At 41.4% G+C, this 16,115-nt stretch overlaps 1 protein-coding gene across 1 annotated transcript in view; it reads left to right on the top strand.

Moving 5' to 3' along the window:
* The window catches only part of RAB30 (RAB30, member RAS oncogene family), an 80,695-nt gene extending 64,580 nt beyond the window's left edge, over positions 1-16,115 (top strand). The window contains exons 2-5 of the mRNA XM_027083529.1: positions 315-415; positions 3,755-3,838; positions 10,025-10,208; positions 14,974-16,115. Coding sequence (XP_026939330.1) covers positions 323-415; positions 3,755-3,838; positions 10,025-10,208; positions 14,974-15,224 — 612 coding nt within the window. The 5' untranslated portion in view covers positions 315-322 and the 3' untranslated portion in view covers positions 15,225-16,115. The remainder of the gene's footprint in view (positions 1-314; positions 416-3,754; positions 3,839-10,024; positions 10,209-14,973) is intronic.

Genomic DNA, 16,115 nt, shown 5'->3' with positions numbered 1-16,115 from the left:
TTGATGCTAAAAGAAAACATCTTATCACATGAGAGACCTGCGACCTGACTGCTTGGAAGAATAAAGTTTACCAGGTGAAATGACCTCTGTGTCATTTGCTCTTTGTGGTGTGAGGTGACTGGGAAGGAATAAAGTCCGTCTGTGACCAAACACCTGTGTTCCTCTCTCACTGGCAGGGTCACCAGAGGGGAGTGTTAAATTGCTCCTCAAATGAGTCAGCCCTGCTGTTCCTGAGGAGACGGGGTGGTGCAGCTTGAGCTCTGTGGGCAAGTCTGACCAGGCCCATCTCACTCGTGCCTGTGTTTGCCTTGCAGCTGTGTAAATGAGTATGGAAGATTATGATTTCCTGTTTAAAATTGTTTTAATCGGCAATGCTGGTGTGGGGAAGACGTGCCTAGTCCGACGGTTCACTCAGGTAAGAAGTCTGAAGTCTGGGGTCGGGTTTTTCCATCTGGCCTTCGGGGTTAGGGGATCCTGACAGGATGGGTGAGTGGTACCTACGCCAGCCTCTTGGCTGCCAATGCTTAACGAGCCCTTTGCAAGTGTACCAGCTCCATAGCCTAGTCTGGAGGGTTTTTTTTCGACATTTAAAAATTTTCATCTTATTTGAAGTCTCAGCAACGGTGAACATGACCACTATTTTCTCTGTGAAATATCCTTTGCTCTTTCTTTTCTTTTGACTTTTTAAAAAAATTGAAGTATAGTTGATGTACAGTATTATATTATAGGTGTACAACATAGTGATTCACCATTTTTAAAGGTTAGACTCCATTTATAGTTATTATAAGATGTTGGCTGGATTCCCAGTGTTGTATAATATATCCTCACAGCTTATTTATTTTATACGTAAGAGTTCGTATAGACTAGAGTTTCTGAACCATTTCCAGGGAGCACGGCTCAGTGGGTCTCCACCAGCCCTCCCACGCCTCTCATGGCTTCTTTTAGTAAAAGGGGTGAGTGGTTTTGCTTTCAGTCCGCAGTATCAAAAATAGCTTATCAGATTAAAAAAAAAAAAGATTACTCGTTAATAATAATCCAAAGGTGGAAACAAATGAATCTGGATGTCAAGTTAAACCTAAATGTTAACTTTTTAAAAACTCAAATTCAAATTAAACCCCTCAAGCTCCCTGCTGATGCCCTCTCAGTTCCTCCCAGAAAGCTGATCAAATCGTTTTGGTTTAGAACCAAATATGCTGATTTTTCTAATCTATTCCACGGGAATGAAATGAGAACAGTGAAGGACTATTTGAACTAAATTAAATGTTCCCTCTGGGTTGAGTCCTTATCATTTGTTCTAAGTACAAGTTCCCTTTGGGGCTGCCCTTTTGAGAATTACTGCCAGAGATTATATACCTGATTTCACACAGAAATGGGTGGGAAATCATTCTGAGGTTGACCTTCTTCTGTGTTTTCCTGGAAAATTATGAATGGCATCCTTTTCAGGATTTATCATGCATGCATCTTGCATTTTCATAAAGTGCTAACGGGGAAGGTTGAGAATAGCTCTTCTGTCTAAGGCACAGGGCAACCTGGTGCCCAGGAGAGAACACTGGCTCGAGAGTGGAGACACGGGCCCTCGTCGCAGCTCTTGCCCTGTAAGCCTGGGGAAACTCCGCCCCCTTGCCGGGCCTTCCTGCCTCCCTGTGATCTCCAAGGCCCCTTCTAGCTCTGACAGTCTGTGGTTCTCTGGAAAACTGGAGAGACAGATTGGTTAACACAAATAGCTTGAGGGCAGAGAGTCATCTTTGGAAATGTCAAGGTTTTTCCCATGATAATGAACGCAGAATAGGACTTTTTACTAAGCCATGGCCTGGTGAAATCAAAAGTAACAAGCTGACAGGCATCTGGGCTCAGTCAACCGCCATGGCGTAATATTGGAAACTCCAACTGGTTTTACTTCCCTCTACCATTAGTAACCTTTCTGCTTTTGGCAGGAGGACAAGACTGCAGAGACGTAAAGTTTTCAGTCCCTTTGTCAGAAGTTCCCTTGACCTTGTCTAATGACTGAAAGTTCCCTTAGAGACTTTTCAGCCCGCTCTTCTCATTTTATAGGTAAAAAACTCAGGTCTTAGAGGGATGAAATGACTTGTTAGCATCTCATATCATGTTAGTGGCAAGGCTAGGAGTAGAATCCAGATCTTCCGGTTCACAGCGTGATATTTTTTATCTTTTGCATGTTCTAACTTCTGAGACCGTAGGAGTCTGGCTTTTCTTTTTAAAAGCATAATTCTTGTCATTAGGGGTAAAAATACTTTGATTTTTAAACAGTAATTTTTACCAATAAGCACACCACCCCTTATTTTTCTTTTCTGTTTACTTTTTACTCCTCCCAGTCCCTTAACTCCCCCCAAAGTTCATATTTCATAGACAGGATTATGTTTAGTTTTGTTATTTAGTAGACAGTTAAAATGAATTGGATTCAGCTGTTTTTGAGGCATGAGGAATTGGGGAACAGAATGATGAGGGAGACACTGGGAAGGATTTGTTTTATTTTTTGGCATTTGTTATACTGCAAAACAGCTGGAGCTGTAAACTTGAAGCTTGGCAGCCTTGTGTTTGAGCCAAACCAAAATAGAAGAAAATTGATTCAATATTTGTAAGCAAAGTTGTGAATGTTTATATTTACATCTTTTGCAGACGTGCAGTGGAACAGTTTCTGTTGGTCTGATGCTCAGTCTTTTAAGTTCATACTTTAATTAAAGAACCCTCTTGTTAGGGAATGGACTTAATTAAAGATGCCCCAGTCTTAGCTCCCGGAGCTAATACAGTCCATTTTACTTTAATTTCTGGAAATTCTGGAGTATGAATGTGAAGAGGGAAGAGAAACTAGGTGAAGGGTTCTTTCTTGATAGAATTCCTTCCCACTTCAACTCCCTCCCTAAGCTTACAGGAAATATTATGTGACAGTAAATTACATTATACATGTAATTTTTCTAAAATCATACCTTTCTAGTTCAGCTTCCAATTTGATGTAAAGCTTTGTTTTGAAATACTTACATCATACCAGAGAGAAGGACTGGTTTGCCTAAGGTCACTCAGAGATCCTTAGGCTGCTGCCTCCTGGTTTGGTGCTATTTCTACTATACTGTCTCCCTGGATGACTGCTTTTCTTCAGTTATCTTCCCAGGGTCATTGGCCCTGATCTCATGTAGTTATATCTGTATGGTACAGAAATAGTTATCACTCTCAGGGCGGATGGAAATTCAGAGGATCACTGTCTCATTCATGTTTCTTGTGTTGAGTTCTTGTTTGTTTTTTCATCTTGGTTGTTCACCCCCATGGCTGTCCATGCCCTAGACTAATAGCCAGTTTGAATCTTCCTTGAGCTTACCCTTTAGAGCACCTGTCCGTTTTGCCCCCACCCAGACCATCCTGATCTCATCCCTGCAGCTCCATGTCTTATCCTTGTGTCTGATTTTTCTGTTTCATTCTTTGAAGTCAGGTCCCCCGTCCTTTCCCAGTTCTCTTCTTTTACCCTCTGTCTGCTTCCTCCTTTCTTTGTACCCCTTTCCCCTTCCTTCTTCTTTCAGCATTTCTCTCTCCCCCATCCACCCTCCTTTCTCCTCCCCTCAAAACATACACACAAAGTTAAATTAAACAGGGTTCCCATGACACTAACCAGAGTTCTCTCTTCTAACAGTTAACTCAGCCAAAGGAAGGAGCTGGCGATGGGTAGTAATGGGGTGGGGTGGGGGGAGAATCTCATTTAATTGAAAGATTTGCTTATTGTTATTTTCTATTATTTCTGCTTTAGGGTCTTTTCCCCCCAGGACAAGGAGCCACAATTGGAGTTGATTTTATGATTAAGACAGTGGAGATTAATGGTGAAAAAGTAAAGGTAAGATACTAAGTGTTCAATAAGGGTTTCATTGTGTTGTGTGAGAGGAAGTAGTGTTTTCATAACATTTATTAAATCACCTAATGGAAACCCACACTGAAAATAACATACTCAGCCATGGCAGCTTATTTCCAAACAGAGTTCCTCTCTTCCATTTATAGGGGCAGGAAGGGGTTATGGGTGATGTGTTTACAAATGGGAAGACAGAGAGAGAAGAGCTGAGGCAAGTTTGTCCTGTCTCTTGTCATGTCAGACTTCCCTGGTGGTCCAGTGGTTAAGACTCTGCTTCCACTGCAGGGGGCATGGGTTCGATCCCTGGTCAGGGGACTAAGATCCCGCATGCTGTGTGGCATGGCCAAAAAAAAAAAAAAAGGAAGAAATTTCTTTTGGGGATCTCTTGAGTTGGGCCATTATGCAGAGCTATATCTTCTTCTTTTTTTTTTTTAAATTGGAGTACGATTGCTTTACAATGTTGTGTTAGTTTCTGCTGTACAATGAAGTGAATCAGCTATGTGTATACATATATCCTTTCCTTCTTGGACCTCCCTTCCCCCACCCCCATCCCACCCATCTAGGTCATAACAGAGCACGGACCTGAGCTCCCTGTTTCTTCTTAATAGCAGCTTCATGAAAGAGCCTCCCGATTCCTACATTCATTATGGGTCATTCTGTTGTATGAATCATTTATTGGAATTATTCTGTCTACCACCCTACCCCTATCCCTAGTAAGGGAGAAATACTAAATGAGGGGTCCAGGAAGGGTCCATGATCTGCCCCGTCCCCTTTGTGGCCTCTGGATGGTTTGGTACCTGTATGAGCTATGGCGTCTGAGTTCAGTAACAGGAGAAGGGAGGTAGTATTTTTCGAGTGCCTAATATGCATCAATCCCCCTGCTACCTGTTTTTACATTTAACTTAATCCTTTTTGTAAACTCTGTGAGGTAAGTGGTAAATTGTCTTCATTTTATAGTTTTCAGAGAGGTTGAGTGACTTATTTATCCAGGGCTACACAGTTTAGCAAGGGAGGTAGGCAGGATCTGAACCGGTTTTGTGTGGGCCAGTGCACCTCACTGCCTCCCTGACAGGGGTCTCTACTGCTCTGAGAGCAGAGGAGAATGAAAGCATAGTAAGCCCATTATCTCGGAGCAAGGAAAGCGGGAGGTGATGGAAAGAAGTGTGCAGTAATTACTTGGGGGACTTCCCTGGCGGTCCAGTGGTTAAGTCTCTGTGCTTCCACTGCAGGGGGCATGGGTTCGATCCCTGGTCAGGGAACTAAGATCTCACACGCCGCATGGTGTGGCCAAAAAAGAAGAAGAAGAAAAAAGACTAAATTACTTGGAAGGAGGGTAGAGATACTGATCTTTGGCACTGTGCCCCTCAGAGTTAGTGAAATTCCACGGTCAGATCTTTCAGAGCTGAGTCCCATGGAAAGAAGCGGTGACCCTGGCATCAGCAGCACAGTGAGGACCCTGGCATCAGAGTTCTAGCCAGATCCCAACCTCAGCATCCCAAGTTTGAGTCCATGTCACTTGCATCCTTCTCCCATAGGTACCTGCACTCCCACCTTCAGATGCCTCAGGAAGGGCAGAGAAGCTCCGGGGTGCTCTTACAGCATGTCACAGACATACAGAGATGTGTTTAGGATGAGGCTCCTGAGTGGGGGACAGTATCTTTCCTAGTGCCTCTTCCAGCCCTGACTCTTCAAAGGGTTTGTTTTTTTTTTTTACTGCAAAGACATCTACACTAAATACAATAGTGATGGAGAGCTGGGGGCTCTGGAAAATAAAAGCAGGGTGTGGAATCCACATAAATGCCAACTGGAAAGGTCAGAAAAACTGTGCATTGGGGTGGTGAGAAGAAGCTGGGTGGGGAGAGAAGGGAGCCAGGCGTGTGCACTTGAGAGGCGGCGGCAGGAAGAGCCACTTGTAGTTCCCTCCTGTTCCAGCAGAGGCAGGTGGTACCATCCCAAGGAGCTGGGTTAAGGTAACTTCTGTTTTAGGCATTGTATTCCCAGATGTTTGGGTTTCCCATTTATATACATATATATGTATGAGTTCATTCCTTTGACCAGAAAGGTTCATGCCTGCCATATGCCAGGCCCTGGGAATAGATAGCAGTGAATAAGAAATGGTCCCCACTGTTAAAGAACAGGCTTATTTTTCCTTCCTGAATCCCCAGATTTAGGTATTACATTTATGCCACTTTCCGTGAACCATAACCTCATTTTGAAGTACTTATTATACTCAGCTAAAATCCATCTTTTTATAGCATCTAACTCTACCACGAGACCACAGGCTCCCCAAGAACAAGGTTTATATCTTACTCATCTTTGTATCACAGCACAGTGCCCGTTCCCATCATCACTTTAGGCCTCTGGACCTTCGTCTATGAGAAGTGAGAGTTGGTTCATCTCCGAAATCCAGTCCTAATTAATTTGCCTGGGATTTTTTCTAACCGTATATGTAGAATCAAGATAGAAAATGACCCTCTTCAACTACATTAGTCCAAGGGTCTCATTAACACTTGGACATGTGAGGAGAGCAGCCCAGGCTTCACTAAGGAAGCAGTTGTTGTCTTATTATTGTTGGTGTTCTTTAACATTTACTGAATACCTCTTCTTGGTGAGAGTTAAGTGTCTTTTTGCTAGTAGTTTGCAGGCTTTCTCAGGGCCCCATAGAGCCAATGGAAAGAGAATCCACCCGTGGTTTGTACAGGATCACCCACCTGGCGAGTGGCAGGGCAGGACCAGAACCCTGGTTTCTCTCCTGACTGCTCATCATCCACCCTCAGCCTCTCCTACAAGTCCCATTCTTTCTAGGATGACTCCCAACATCACAGGCAGCTAAGCAAAGGTGATAGAAAGATTCTCATAGGTATTAAGTCTTAGTGCCCAATCAGTAGAGGCAAAGTTGAGGAAGAGGCCCTTCTCTTAAAGTGGTCTGTATTATGAAGGTGACCTTGGGTAGAAATTATAATTAAAACTTATATAGAAGTTTCTCCTAACCACTGATTTTTTCTAGCCTATCATAAATTAATGAGTAATAAGTAAAACTCTAAGCTCAGTTTATGACATTTTAACCTTAGGAGATTATAATAGAAGATTTGCTGGATTTTTCTCTCATCAGGTATTTACTGCATAGATAGGAAAGTCTTGAAAGTATGCATATGTATTTCCTCTCTCAGCCATCTGTCCATCCTTTCATTTATCCAGCCATCCTGTGTTAGGGTGGATGCTTTGTGCCAGGCACTGTGTTAGGTAAAGCATCTTTGTTCCCTAGTAACTTACTGTCATCTTGCTGAAACGTTTCATCTGTGAAATCTTCTTTAATACTCTGCTAATCATTTAAGCAGAATGAATCCATCCTTCCTTTGTGATTCCACCATCCTTTGTTCATTCAGTTAGCCATCATTCCAATGTGTCCACCACGTACCATGGCCTGTTTTAGGAAGGCAGTAGGGGTATAAGGTTAAATAAAAGGCAGCCCTTACCCTTAGAGAACCTAGTCTAACAAGGGGACATAGTAGTAAACCAATGATTGCAGTACGTTCTTGTAGCAGAGGCAATAGAGGTGTAAGTGGTGGTACAAAGAAGAGAGTAGACAACGGTGCAGCCCCATACTGGAGGTGAGAGTGGTTAGAAAGCCCAGGGCAGTGGTATTGAGAACATATTCATGGACATAAGACTAACACCAGGAGACACTCTCCTGCTGGCCCCTCTTTAATAAAACATCTCATATCTTACCATGGTTAGTCAACTATGTATTCATCCTCCCTGTACTAGGAGCTTTTTGAGATCAGGGATTGTGTTTTATTTATCTTTGCATCCTATCTGTGCTTAGCACAGTGTTCTGCATCTGTTAATGATCTATAAATGCTGAAAAAGAGCAAATGAATTGCAGAGAGAATAGTGAAACCAAGTTGAATAATCAAGGCAGTGGAATATGGATCTCCTCAGGAATTAACCATAGGGCTAGAAACGGGCAGCCTCTTTGGGAAAACAGCCTACATCTCAGCCAAGACATACAGTCAGTATTCTAGAAAATATCTCAGTGGTTTTCATTCTCAGAGCTGTTCTCAAGATGTGCCAGTCATGAGAACATACTGATTTCTAATGATTGGCAGTACTAAATCCAATCACAAGTGTTTCTCGAGGCTCTGTGCGGCATTAAAATAATAGTCTCTTGTTCTAAGACACAGCCTGGCAGAGGGGAACCATGTCCCTAGGTTTGAGGCAGAGAACAGAAGTAGCTTTTGTCCTGGCAAAAGCTGTAACATCTGTATGGTCGCCTTCAGCATACACAGGCTTTCATGTACATCATCAAAGGGCAGCTGTGACTCCAAATCAAAGGAGAGCCTGTGTGCCACTGATTGGTGGCAGGGACCACCGGTCACTCATCAGTCTCCTCAGCTAGACTGGTCTGAGCAGAGGGTGATACCAACTGCCTCATCCTCTTTGGATGCAGATGTACATTTAAATCAGTCTCTGGCAGCAAAGCAGCACGGTGTATGGACTGAGTCCTCTCCTGGGAGTCAGAAGGCCTGGAGTCTGCGTCCCAGCCTTGCGAGTAACCTGTTAATGAAAGAGAGGCATAAACTTGCCTACCTTACTGGGTTGTTGTAAGGATGAAATGAGACCGTGAATAAATATTTGAACATTTACTCTTTGCCAGACACTGGATTTGGTATAGGGGATAAGGGAGAGTAAAATGGACCCCAGCTTCCCCCTCATGAAGCTTTCAGTCTAGTGAGGAAGACGGTTCTGAAACAAGTTATTACAAGTAACTAAGTGATCCAAGTGTGTCAGGTGCTGTGAGGGAGAATTGCAGGGTAGGTTGCAGGAGAGATTATTTGGGGGTGGGGATGGGGAATCTGGCCTAATCTGAAGGTTCCAGAAGGTCTCCCCTGAGGAAATGATGTTCTGTTAATGGGGGTGAAGGCATTTTGTGACATGTGAAATTGATGCAGTTAGAAGGGAAGATTGTTGTTGGTGTGATTTTTCAAGGTCTCGGATTTGTTCTGCACTCAGCAGTCGCTCTGGGGAAGAGTTCTCTTTCAGAGGTCTGCTCTGTGCAGGGAAATTCAGGTTGAAGTGAGAAGTGTTTTGCCTTCTTTGTTATTAGAACCATCAGGTAAATGACTTCAGCAAGTTTGCATATTATTAACCTCTTTTTATAAAGAAGCCACCGAAGCCCAAAGAGATTAAATGACTTGCCCAAGGTCACAGAGCTTACAAGTGGTGGAGAGAAATTATTTTCTTTGCCTGCCATGGCATTGTTCCTGTTTTCATTAACAAAGATAATACCTTAATATATTCATTTGAATGGATTTTTTTTTCCCCTCTCCAGTTGCTGACTGAAATGCCAACAGTCACAGTGACAGCTTGCCCTGGATCCTGACTTTTGTAATTGGGCATGCATTATGATTAAGAGCAGGGACTCTGGGACCACACTGCCTGGTTGAATCAGCTCTAGGACATATTGGCTGTGAGACACTGAGCAAGTTAATTAATCTCTCTGTGCCTCAGTTTCCTCATGTAAGAAATGGATATAGGAATAGTACTTACCTCATAGAGTTGTTGTGAGGGTTAAGTGAGTTATTCTATGTAAAGTGTTTAGAATAGAGCTTGGCAAGTAAGTGCTCAATAGTTTGGTTGTCTTTTTTAAGATTTTTTATAAAGAATAGAAGGGATTGCTTATGACCAAAAGGAGAACGTTTGAAATATGTTATATGAATGCAAAGCTTTAATAAGACATAGGAATATACTTTCTGATTTAGGAAATAAACAAAATGGAAAATTAAAGATATGAGCAATGAAGAGTCTACAGATAAAAAAAGCAATTCTTATGGGAAATAGGCTTATAATAAAAATTAAGTAGATTATAAATACCCTAATTTTACCTTTTAAATGAAGTTATACAAAAATAATCTAAATGCCTTAAAAAAAAAAGAATAAAGGGGAAAGTCAAAATAATTTAACAAACTAAAAAACAAAAATCAAAGTGAATCCCTATCTTTAACCAGGCTCACCCAACAAATCTTTAAAAAAATTGTAGGTGCCTTTTTCTTGGGGCAAAAAATAACCATGAAATTATCTGGGTGAAGGTGCTTCTGTTTCTAAACTAAAGCAAGGCAGTGCTGTCTTTCTTTTTTGCTTCACCAACCTGATCCTTCTCTTCTGCCTTTACAGCTCCAGATCTGGGACACAGCAGGTCAAGAGAGATTTCGGTCCATCACCCAGAGTTATTACCGAAGCGCCAATGCCTTGATCCTCACCTATGACATAACCTGTGAGGAATCCTTCCGTTGCCTTCCTGAGTGGCTGCGGGAGATAGAACAATATGCTAGCAACAAGGTCATCACTGTGCTAGTGGGTAAGTAAGGACTAATGAGGAGGGACATTGATTTGTGAGCATCAGAGAATTTAGAATCACATAAGGCCACATGCCTTGGTACCTTCCGAGAGTATAGTCTACAGCTGTATAATTCATGTGGTCAACATTCAGTTCTTCTAAATGAAATTGAAGAGAAAATGAAATAGATCCTATCCCATGGTGATGGTTTAGAAAAGTAAAGTAGAAAATGTTGCTGATTGATTTTCCTATCAGTGCAGGCTCTAGGGAAGAAGGTGGATTGCCATGAAAGTTATGTGGGCTGCTAAACATTACAAAAAAATCTAGGCCATGGAAACTGCTGGTCTAGAAGTAAAATATATCTACGTTGATAAGGAATTCATTATTGAAGCAATTACTTTTTGCCTAAAAAAATGGACTTTGGTTAATTTTTTCCCTTCTTACATTTATACTGATTTGAAAAATTCTAATTTTCAGAAAGAATAAGGGAAATTCTGCAGTTTGTTTCCTCTTGTAGGAGGGTTGAACCTCTATTTAGAATGGGGGGAAAGCAGAAAATAACCCATGGTTTTTTTTTGTGGTGACAAATGCACCCATTAAAAATGAAATTGCGGCAAAACAGATTAGATTGTTAAAAATCCTCTACTGGTGATGGAAAAATGTTAATAATATTTGGTTGTTAAAATGTTTTCTTCCTGAGAATTCCCTGTCAGTCCAGTGGTTGGGACTCCGAGCTTCCACTGCAGGGGGCACAGTTTTGATCCCTGGTCAGGGAACTAAGATCCTGCATGCTGTGCTGTGTGGCCAAAAAAAAAAAAGAAAAAGTTTTCTTCCTAAGAAGGAACATTGTTGTATATTCTAGAAAGACCTGAATTTTGGAAATCCAGTAGAGAACCTCAGAAACATTAAGTTAAAAATCATGGTTAACAGTAAGTTAAACACTTTATAGAAAGCGTTATAGCTAGTGTATATGTGCCAGGAATCATATTAGGAATATTATGTGTCATGATCCCAAATTTACAGATGAGGAAAGCAAGGCTCAGACAGGTGAAGTTCTTTCCCCAAGGTCACTCAGCATGTAAGACTGACTTCAAAGCCTGTGTTTATCCAGCTGTAACGTGCTGCCTTGTAACAGATTGCTGGACTTTTCCTTCAAGCTGCTGGGTTAAGTATCTGCCTCTCTATGAGCTAATGCTCCATGCTCGGTCCTGAAAACCCTCCTGCACAATGGAGAACCTTTGCTGTGAAGAGCTTGAAAGACCTCCACTTTGGACATAAAGTCCTTGAGAACATGAGTCAAAGCATTACTACTTGGGATTCTATATAAAGGAAGTTAAATGAATGTATGAGGGGACATGATCAGTCAGCTCAGTATGAAAGAGGCACTACCTTTTTTTTTTTTATTTTTTTTTCCGCGGTACACGGGCTTCTCACTGCTGTGGCCTATCCTGTTGTGGAGCACAGGCTCCAGACGCGCAGGCTCAGCGGCCATGGCTCACGGGCCCAGACGCTCCGCGGCATGTGGGATCTTCCCGGACCAGGACACGAACCCGTGTCCCCCGCATCGGCAGGTGGACTCTTTAGCACTGCGCCACCAGGGACGCCCAGCACTACCTTTTTATTTATTTTTTATTTTTAAAAAAGTTTATTTATTTATTTATGGCTGCATCGGATCTTAGCATGCAGGATCTTTCGTTTCGGTGTGTGGGCTTCTCTCTAGCTGTGTGTGGGCTCCAGAGCACGTGGGCTCTGTAGTTATGGTACATGGGCTCAGTAGTTGCAACACAAGGGCTTAGTTGCCCCGTGGCATGTGGGATCTTAGTTCCCCAACCAGGGATTGAACCTGCTTCCCCTGCATTGGAAGGCAGATTCTTAACCACTGGACCACCAGGGAAGTCCCAGCACTGGCCTTTTTTTTTTTTTTAAACATCTTTATTGGAGTACAATTGGTTTACAATGGTGTGTTAGTTTCTGCTTTATAACAAAGTGAATCAGCTATACATATACATATATCCCCATATCTCCTCGCTCTTGTGTCTCCCTCCCACCCTCCCTATCCCACCCCTCTAGGTGGTCACAAAGAGGGGTGATCTCCCTGTGCTATGCGGCTCCAGCACTGGCTTTAAAAATTTTTTTTATTATGGAAAATTTTAAATATAAGCAAAATAGAGAAAACAGTATAATGAACACCCATATGCCCATTTCTCAGATTTGACAATTAACAACTCATAGCCCATCTTATTTTATCTTTTCCCCATCTCTTCTATCTGCCTTCCCCTTCAGATTATTTTGAAGCAAATCCCAGATGTCATATTAATTCAATTTATATTATTTCAGTGTGTATCTCTATAAAAGATATAAAATTTTTTAAAAAAGAGAACCTAACCACAATGCCATTTTCACACCTAAAAAATATTAATGAGTCCTTGATTGACTCATCCATCAGAAATTTATTCAAATCAAGATCCAAATAAGGTCTGTATGTTGTAATTAATTTTTATGTCTTTTGATTCTCCTTTTAGCTATAGCTTATCCCTCCATTTTTGCTCCCTGGGAATTTATTTGTTAAAGCATTTGTTTGTCCTGTGGAGTTTTCAAGTCTGAATTTTGTTATTTCACCCTGGTGGTATCATTTGATATGTTCCTCTATCACCTAAATTTGTGGCAGATATGTACGTAAATCTAGAGCCTGGTCAGATTTAGGTTTTGTTTTTCATTTTAGCAGATATACTTTATAGTTGGTATTCCAAGGTACTGTTCTCATAGGACAGTCAAGAAAAATGCTTGATTCTTTCTTTTCCATTTATTACTTTCCAAAGTAATGAGTTGGTTCCCTAGTCTTCCAAAAGCAACTGTTGAAGTTTGTTTATATTTTGAATATTGCTATAGATTTAAATATATTTGATGTATTCTAGCCCCTTGCAATTATTATTATTGATGCTTCAGTTGTTCCAACTTTGACAGTGGGAGCTTCTTCAGCTGGGCTCCTGAGTCCTTTTGACATGACTCAGGAATCTTTGATAATTTTCTTTATTTCTGGGATGACAAGTGTTCGAGGCACATCCAGTGCATTTCCTACCCCAGACCTGGAATTAGGCATTTCTTCAGGAAGCGCTGTTTCTTTTCAATGGGAAGTTGTATTTAGAGGCTACAACCAAGGTGATAGGAATCGTCTTTACTAGGTGATGGCTTTTAGGCTTTTCAGTGGACAGAGCTGGTGTGTGTGTGCGTATATGGTGAATTCTGTGGCATCCACAGGGGGTTGTCTCATTAGGCTCTGTGAAACGTTTTGATTGACGAGACTACCATAGACCACATGGTATCACAGTCACTTAGAAGGATACAGGACAGGAAACACAGCTTAGTAGTAAGCCAGCATCAAGCATTCCTCTTCAGTGGAAGCAGCCCTCATAGCAGTCCACAGAGCTGTCCAGGACCTCCCGGGACAGTTCAGATGTGAAGGGAAAAGGCTCACTTCAGGCAAGTGCAGGATCTGCCCTGGCTAGAAGCCTCAATGCCCCATAGGAGCCCATCTCTCTTGTAACAACCCGACAGGCCTAACTTTCAGGGTCTCTTCAGGTGAAGAATCATCACACTCAGGGAAGCCTAAAGTTAAGGCTTTCCATTAGGTATTTATAATTCATACATAGAATTCCCAGGCCAGATGGAATTTATCAATCAAGGGTCACTTTTACCATGAGCAATGTTGGGAAGTAACACAGTTGGCATATCACCTTTGTCAGATTTCCAAAACAGAAGTTGAAAATTTTTTAAAGATAAAATAACACCATGAATTATTCACACTGATACTTCCATTTGTAATTCAGGACTACAGAAATTTTACTTAACCTCATTAATCTTATATCCGTATTTCCTTTCTCCCATGCTAAAAATCCCTGTCCTAATGCCACTGGCATAATTACTCATTTGCTTTATCCCTTAAAACAGGTATAGTAGCCCCAGATAAATGATGCCAGCACTACCACCAACAAGATAATTACTGGACAGTTCAAGATTTTTTCCTTCAATTCTTTTTGTCCTTAGGGTATGTGCCACTGGGGATACATGGTTAAATTACTGGTTAAATTATCTTCAACTCACCTGAAATAGTTCCTCTTTGTGTGGTTATGCCACTTCATGATAAACAGGTTCATTTGTTTAATTTTGCTTTCAACTTTAGGAATTGCTTTTTAAATTTAATTTCATATTAATTGTGTAATCGTGTAAAACATTGATAAGATTCTGAAGTCAAATCTATAAAATGAAGTATATTTAGAAAGGGCTGGTTTTCATCCCTCAAGCTTGTTCCTTTCATAGGTAACCATTATCTTTAAAATTAAAATTTTGTTTTAGTCTCCCATTAAAAAAATAAGAATAAAGTGTATTTTTTCATCCATTTTTCTTAGAGAATTGTATATTATATACACTTTTTTCAACTTTGCTTTATTTGCTTAACAATATATCCTAATGTCTCATTCCATGGCAGCCTACAGAGATATTCCTCATTGCTTTTTATGGTGCTAAGTAGCTCCAAATAACTATGGATGTGACATAGTATATTCAGCCAGTGCCCAACTGATGGGCTTTTGGGTTGTTTCCAGTTCTTTGCCATTACAAATGGCACTGGTATTTTAAAATAAACAATCCAGGAATCACAGTCACATTTGTTTTGCTTTACTTGCCCATCTCTCTGGTTTGACTTCAGATACGGAGTTGAATTTTGATGTTTCCAAACTTGCAAAAAAGTCAAATGACGATTTCCTCTTTGATTTTACCACTATTTTAGGCAACAAGATTGATCTGGCTGAAAGGAGAGAGGTCTCCCAGCAGAGAGCTGAAGAATTCTCAGAAGCTCAGGACATGTATTACCTGGAGACCTCAGCCAAGGAATCCGATAACGTGGAGAAACTCTTCCTTGACTTGGCGTGCCGCCTCATCAGTGAAGCCAGGCAGAACACACTTGTGAACAATGTATCCTCACCCTTACCTGGAGAAGGGAAAAGTATCAGCTATTTGACTTGTTGTAATTTCAACTAAAGGCTGAGGCAAGGAGAAGCAAGAGGAATCAGCAGTTGCCCTGATGGGCCACCAATTGCTGGGGAGATCTGGCGATGACTATGGGTCCCGCTCTAGGACCTTCTGACTCCTGTGGGCTCCTGAGCTTACAAAGCATGGCAGGCCAAGGGCCTCGTCCACAGGCCAGCATTAGCAGAACATATAATGGTTTCACCCTTTTGCAGTCTGGAGTCGGATCAAGGAGAAAATTGCACTAGGCGCTCCATGATCTGCAGAGCATGTTGCTTTTGTTTTTTTTAAAAAAGCAAGTAAAATGCATTCCTGAACACAGTCCAGGGGGAGACGTACTGTAGGGATCCCTCCTGCACGTCAGTGGGTGCATGTGGGGGCTGCTCTTTAGGGCTTCTGGGGGCCCTGGTTTTCTTGTCTACCAGGTAAACCAAAACTGGGAACGCCAAGTCCTGTCTCTGGTGCGTGTTGATAGCTCCATGGAGATTTTGAAAAGTGTTATTTCTCTTTTCCATGGGCACTTTCAAGAACTTTGGGATGTAAAAATGAAACGAAACCTTTACCCGTGACAACAGTAGCAATCATTGTTTTATTAATGTATACAAGCTCCATGACTCCTTTTGGTGCTAATGATTCCACTCTTTCACAGACCAAACATTTTAGTACATTGATGTCCTTAAATACATTTCATAGAAATAAAAACGAAACAAAACAAAAAAAAGAAAAAAGGGAAGTCCATTAATCAGCTGTCTTTCTCAAAGTCTCATTATCACCTTTTCTAGGGTAGATTTGTTGGGAAAGAGAATACTTTCCTTTCCTGTTCCCCTCTAAATCTCTACCACTTTCTTCTTCAATTCTCCCATCTTTCCTGCCCTTTAAGTAAATGAAAAAGTTTGAAAAATG

Source organism: Aethalodelphis obliquidens, unplaced genomic scaffold (genome assembly GCF_003676395.1).
Source record: "Aethalodelphis obliquidens isolate GAN/ISIS:26980383/991018 unplaced genomic scaffold, ASM367639v1 scaffold50, whole genome shotgun sequence".
Taxonomy (NCBI): Eukaryota; Metazoa; Chordata; class Mammalia; order Artiodactyla; family Delphinidae; genus Aethalodelphis; species Aethalodelphis obliquidens.
This window is presented reverse-complemented; position numbering and strand designations above follow the sequence as displayed.